Source organism: Calliphora vicina, chromosome 4 (assembly GCF_958450345.1).
Source record: "Calliphora vicina chromosome 4, idCalVici1.1, whole genome shotgun sequence".
Taxonomy (NCBI): Eukaryota; Metazoa; Arthropoda; class Insecta; order Diptera; family Calliphoridae; genus Calliphora; species Calliphora vicina.
In genome coordinates this window covers 25,434,100-25,440,815 of record NC_088783.1, presented here as the reverse complement: position 1 = coordinate 25,440,815, position 6,716 = coordinate 25,434,100, and the positions used below count along the sequence as shown (strand labels likewise).

The 6,716-nt window shown below is 32.6% G+C and overlaps 1 protein-coding gene across 1 annotated transcript; it reads left to right on the top strand.

Moving 5' to 3' along the window:
• Positions 1-909: 909 nt before the first annotated feature.
• On the top strand, positions 910-1,850 carry LOC135957015 (trypsin-1-like). The gene has a single exon (XM_065507659.1). The coding sequence runs from the start codon at positions 984-986 to the stop codon at positions 1,794-1,796; it is 813 nt and encodes a 270-aa protein (XP_065363731.1). The 5' UTR covers positions 910-983; the 3' UTR covers positions 1,797-1,850.
• The last annotated feature ends 4,866 nt before the right edge of the window (positions 1,851-6,716 follow it).

The following is a 6,716-nucleotide window of genomic DNA, read 5'->3' as shown; positions in this document are numbered from 1 at the left end:
TAGATTAAACTAATAGTCCAGCTGATCTGAGTTTTTTTTTTTGTTTTAGTTTTTGATCGAAGGGAGCATTACACGAAATGGGAAAAATGTTGTAAGTTAATGTCTGAGAGAATTCTTATTGTCAGAGTTATATTGTGGAATTTTATGGGGATAATTTTTGTGGAAGATTATAACCCTCTAGCTCCTATCTTTAGGGGTTAATTTGACCCTTTTTCTCGAGAAAATCCAAAAAAGGCCTTGCAAAAGGACATTTAAGGATTAAAATATTCTACGGTAATTTTGAGGTTCATATTACTAAGCGAGCATGGTAGGTACTTGCCTCCAATGACTTCATAGTTTTAAAATAATGACTTAAAATTTCAATGTAAAAGTAGTGGAGAGAGCATTTTAACTCATTACTTTGCAATGTAAGTTTTTGCTGGGATCCACCAATATTTCTAAATGTGGAACAAGCTGATTTTTTATTGCGTTTTTAGGTTAAGAAATGAATTGAATATTGGAACCATCGATAGTAATACAATAATGTAGTTATAGCTTTAAAATATCTTGTTTGTTCCATTTTTCCCAAATTTTTTGTTTTGGATATTTCGCGAATGTGTCACAAACTTAAAATTAAATAATCTATAACCCTCCCCTTTTAATACACACAACTTCACAACTTTCCTCTACCACTGATAAGCAAATTACAAAAAAAAACCTTGGAAAAGAAACTTTAAACAAAAAAAAACTAAAGACTTCATGCTTGGCCTTTTTATCTTTTAAATGACGCAAAATAAGAAAAAAATATTTTTTTTAGTTTAGAAGCGGTGAAATTTTGTTTGACTCATCTAAAAACAATTAAATGTTAATAAATCATTGTTTACAGCAATGAATTCTTATCAGTTTGACACTTTTAAACAGTCTGTTATTGGCAACTAAAAACTCTACAAAGTTTGAGGTTGAAATACAATTTGAGCTTGACATTCACCAGTCTATGAATCAATATGTACGTGTCGTTGCTGAAGAACGTTTGTCTAATTATCGGTTGTTGTTTGGTGTTAACCACTAAAGCTGCAAAACTGAAAAGAAATGAAGTGCAGCCCAGAATTATTGGAGGTCATGTAGCCTTGGAGAATTATCCCTTCGTTGCATCTCTGCTGGCGGACACAGTTTTTGGACGTTTTCACACTTGTGGTGGTTCCATAATAAACGAACGTACAATTGTGACGGCAGCCCATTGTTTGTATTACACAACGGCTTCCAAAGTTAAGGTACATGTGGGAGAAAAATCTCGGACGGTGAATGAGGGAGAAGTTTACGATGTTGAGGCCGTTTATTTTCATGAAAAATGGACCAGTGTTACGCAAGACTACGATGTGGGTTTGGTGAGAATCGTGGGTTCCTTTACTTTTGGCGAACATGTACAACCCATTAAATTGGCCGGACCTAGAGAGAAAATAAGGGATGGCAGCTATGCTACTGTCTTGGGCTGGGGCTTTACAGATCTAAACGAACAAAGAGCAGCCGAAAATCTAATGGTGGGTCATGTACCTATAGTGAAACAAACAACTTGCAATCGTCAAATGGGTGGCCTGGTAACTAAGCGCATGATTTGTGCTGGCTTTAAAAATGGTGGTGTCGACGCATGTCAAATGGATTCCGGCGGTCCTTTGGTGGCCGACAAGAAACTTATCGGTATTGTTTCCTGGGGCGTTAGCTGTGCTCAACCCAATAAACCTGGTGTTTATGCTCGAGTATCGGAATTATTACCCTGGATTGAGAATATTTTATTTAAGCATTACAATGAAGTTCTGTAAATAGCTGCAATTGAGACAATGGTAATAAAATAAAAAAAAATAGTTGAATGTAAAATGTAAACTGGTTGAAATTGAATTTATTTTTGGTAAAATTTAGTTAAGCAAGTGAGTGGATTGAAAATTGTGTGCAATGAAGTGACAAGAAAATGTTGGTGAAATTTGAATATTAACAAATTATTAAAACATTACAATTTTATAAAGTTTTGATTTGCGGTTCTAAAAAAATGTTAATTGTTTTAAACTCACTAGTGGCGTATCATTTGAAAGGAGGGTATATCAATTTACCTAACCAATTGTGGCAAAATATGACTATATTTCAATTAATTTTAAACAAAACTGGTAAAAAAAAGGTAGAATCAATTAAATTTTTAGTTCATTATTCAAAGGAGAATATGTCAATTTACCCCTCCTAGAACATTATCAGGTTGAAGTGACTGATCTTTTTCATATAAAGTGTTACAACTGAAAGCGATATCTAGCCCTTAGGAATCAATAAGGAGCCTGTAGTGTATCAGTTAACTTCCCACTTGGGATATTTGAAATTTAAGAACATCATTTCAAAGTTTCGAACCAATTTTTATAGTAATCCCTACAATTTGTTAATAATTTATTGATTTCAATTCCCATTTAGAAGTATGAAAGTTAAGAAAAGATTTTATTCTATACATTAAACTGAACACTAAACTATTTTTTGTTGAAATTTTCTTGCATTAACAAGATCTGCAATCCTTTTTTTCATACAAATTTGTTATTATTTCGAAATATAGATACGTTTTGTGAGGAGCCAAATTTCTTAGGAATTTGAAAACGTGGGCGAATAACTTTCGCCAATATAGGTTTCACAGATTTATAAGTTCCACATTGTCAAGATAGGTTCTACGGATGGATAACATTCATCAGAAGTGTCTGTTTATATTTGTCAATATAGGTTCTACAGGTGGATAACATTGATCTACAGGACGACTTACAATTGAGCATTTCAAAATAGATCCCATTCTTTGATTACATCAACCAGTAGGGTGAATTATATTTATCATTTCAGAAAACAAGGGACTTGGAGGAGGGAGAAGCTAAGGAGGTTTTCGGGAGGGATATCTGAGAGAGAGAGAGAGAGAGTACAATATTAAGCAATGAAATTGTTTTAAAGAGAGATAGAGTGGATGCGATGCGGATAACATTCAGCCAAGATCTGTTAGATTACATACTACAAATAGGAGGTTAGAAAGAATTTTAAGGACCTTGTGGTAGGAATTTCCAAAACCACTTTACATTCGATTTGTTGGATAGGAGTTAGCTGCAGGATTACATGCAAAAGAACTAGTTAGAGTTCCTATAAACACAGTGGTTGGAATTTCCAGGATATGATTCAGAAAATTAATGGATTTGGATTAATAACCAAACAGAAGTTGAAGACAGAGAGAGTACGTGCGATGTGTATAACAGCCAAACAGGAGTTTTCCAAAACCAAATTACTAGCTGCAAAATTACATCCAACAGAACTGGTTAGAAGATTTGTAAGAAACACAGTGGTTGGAATTTCCAGGCTAACATCCAGAAAATTAAGGAATTTGGAATAATATCCAAACAGAAGTTGAAGAGATAAGAACTGTAGGATTACATTGGTAGGAATTTCCAGGATAACATCCAAAAAAATTAACGAATTGGATTAACATCCGAACAGAAGTTTTCCGAAACCAAATTACATTCATATTACATATGAGCTAGCTACAGGATTACATCCATTATAACTGGTTAGAAGAATCGTAAGTAACACAGTGGTTGGAATTTCAAGGATAACATTCAGCAAATTAAGGCATTTGGTTTAATATCCAAACTGAATTTGAAGAGAAAGTGTACATACGGTGTGAATAAGATCCTGCAAAGAACTGTATGATTAAATTGATAGGAATTTAAAGGATAACATCCAAAAACTTTAGGGATTTGAATTCACAATCAAACAGAAGGATAGGAACTAGCTGCAGGATTACATCCAACAGAACTGATTATAAGATTCTTAAGGAACACAGTAGTTCCTACTATCAAGGAAATAAAGGGATTTAGATTACATCCAAATACAATTTTACGGATGAGAATTACATTCGATAAGAGCTAGCGGATGGGATGAATAGGTATGGAAAGCTTGTGAAAGTTAAGTAGAATAAAACCAACGATTTTTACGGGTTTTTCACGGGTAATCCAAAAATCCCGGGAAATTGTGCGAGTTTTATGTGATGTTTTTTGATCTTGATTTTCTCTAAAAGATGCTTAAAGCATCAAAACTAATACAGAGGATTCATGCAACAAAAAACCTTTAACCGAAATAGACTAATAACAAGTAAAGTATTCAAATTATTCCTAAAACTCGTGAATATTCAGCGCTGTCAATGAATTCTATTTCGATCGAAATTGGAATTATTTTTTCACTAAGAGTAAAACGAAAATTTTTGGAATAAAACAACCTTCCGTGAAGTTGAATTTTGCTTAATATTATGGGTTTTCTTCAAGTTTTAATTAACATCTTTACTTAATTGTTGATTTAATAAATAAAACATTGCCAATTCAAAATTAAAAAAATAAAGTATATTTTGCAAATTAACAGAATTAATTGGAATCTAACGAAGATAGAACCAAATCTAATGGAAATTTTAGCAATTCCGTTACAAATTATAAATGGTGAAATTTTTTTTTAATTTTTCTATTTGTATCCAAAGTCTACATTCTTAAAATTTAATAATTAGTACTCAGCGGGAATTCCCGAGATCGCGGGAAATTTCAAAATTAATCGCGATTTCCCGGGAAATGAAAAAGTGCAATTTAAAGACCTGGGGCGACAGAGAAATATCTTAGCTTCAATCGGAGCTTCGTTATAATATGTATTAATTCGTTCGTTCATGTTGTAATTCGTTTTTTTTTCTCCCTTCCGATCGTACTAATACTTTTCAGATCATTTGCAATTTCACCACCTTCTAAAAAAAAACAAACGTAACTTCAATTTCATATTAGAATCGAAGAAGTGAACAAACAGTAAAAAGTAGACAATTGTTTGAAACATTTTCGTATGCGTTTGTATTGTTCTTCCGTTGGCTGGTACTTCGTACATACATATGTATGTATGATCGTTAGAAAGCATGCGCCATGCATGTTTATTTACGATCATGATTGTTTATGTACACATCCAATTGTGGTGGACAATCATCCAGTAAAAGATTAAGTACTGACGTTTTGGTTTTCTTTCCAAACTCTTTGACCAAAGGCGGACAACGAATGTTTTGTTTGTGATCTTTGTGTTAGTTTTTTTTATTTTTCAAAGCATTTTTTCTGTACATTTGAAAGGAAGAAAGCAAAAAAAAAAAAGAAAAATAAACAGAGGGAACCGCTATGTGAAACTTTTGATATCTTTATAGAAAAGAAATGAAAATTGGAGTTACTTCCATACCTATTTTAGCACACAAAAGAGCCTCATACTCAAGTATGACCAAAATAGCTATAAACAATTGCACAGATACAGACATTTAAAAAAAAGACAAACGGACGGACTGAAAGTAACAAACGAATGGAACAGATAAACAGACATACACATACATATGTACAAGGCAATCTAATTAAGACATTGTAATGTTACTACTTTTAACAAACAATAAAATGAAAACAAAAACAAACAAACAAACTGCTGAAAATATGTATAACGAAAGAAGGCCAGACGGACTGACAGAAAGACAGACATACATTTAGAAAGACAATAAGTACAAGTAAGAAATGTTTGCGTTGCAAGAGTACTCCTAGTTTTGTTTGTTTTGTTTTCAACAGCAACAACATTTCAACATTTTAATGTAATTTTGCCACAAAAAACAAACCAAACAATCAAAAGCGTAGGTGTTTTTGTACGAGTATCTCCATACATAAAAACTTATTTCATTCCTTTCAGCTGGATCTCTGTAAAAACCGTTATTTGACCTTTGTATTTTGGGAATAAGTTCATGTGGCGGTCTTTATGCCGTTACCAATCACTTTTTCTGTTCCAAAGGCTCTCTACACACATACATACATAATAACTACAGCCGCCATACAATTATTGCAGGGTTTGGCTTAATCTCAAATTTATAATCGATTTTTGTTAATTTTTGTCTTTCTCAAAAGCATCACACTATTTCCACCAACTAACTACAGCCTCTACCACTGTGAGCCAACCAGCCAGCCGCCACACAAGACTGGGCTGGCAAGGCAACACCAACGCATTTACATCCATCATTTGTCAATGTTGCATTCATTTTGTTTTTATTATAATGTAGATCAGTTGAATTTTTGCACCTTAATCTTGATTGAGTTGACTTTTTATTTTCTTTGGTTAATTCTATAGATTTTCTGTATTTTTAGTAACAATTTATAACTTTTTCTAGGGTTTCCTATATTTTTTGTAGACCTTCATATGTCATGTTTAGTATTATTAATAATATTTTTTTAATGTTTAAACATTATTTGTACGAATATTCGTTCTGTTTATGCCCGTACAAAAGTATATCTTTAAGGTGTGTCTTTTTTTGTATGACAAGTTGTGATAACTTTGTTAATAATCAACAAGCGTATGCACTTATTTTGTTGTTGTTATTGTTGCTGGGGTTTTTTTTGTCTGCTTTTCTCAGTATGTGATGTAAATGTACTGATAAGAGAGCAACCAAATAACAATTATTTCACTTTATTTGAGTATCAGTGGGACAGTGATTTCATATTGAAAAAAATGTAATATACATTTGTTAAGGCAGCCAGCGATAACTTGGTAATAATTTTAAATTACTTATAAATATATTTTTTTGAACGACTACTATTTACCTTCTGCATCATAAAGATCCATCAGCGTATTATCTTATATATCAAAGCTATTTGGGAAGATACTAGGGTATTCGAAATATTCGATTTTTCTCT

Excerpts from the sequence above, each read along its gene's own strand:
- LOC135957015 (XM_065507659.1), top strand. The coding sequence starts at position 984 with ATGTACGTGTCGTTGCTGAAGAACGTTTGTCTAATTATCGGTTGTTGT.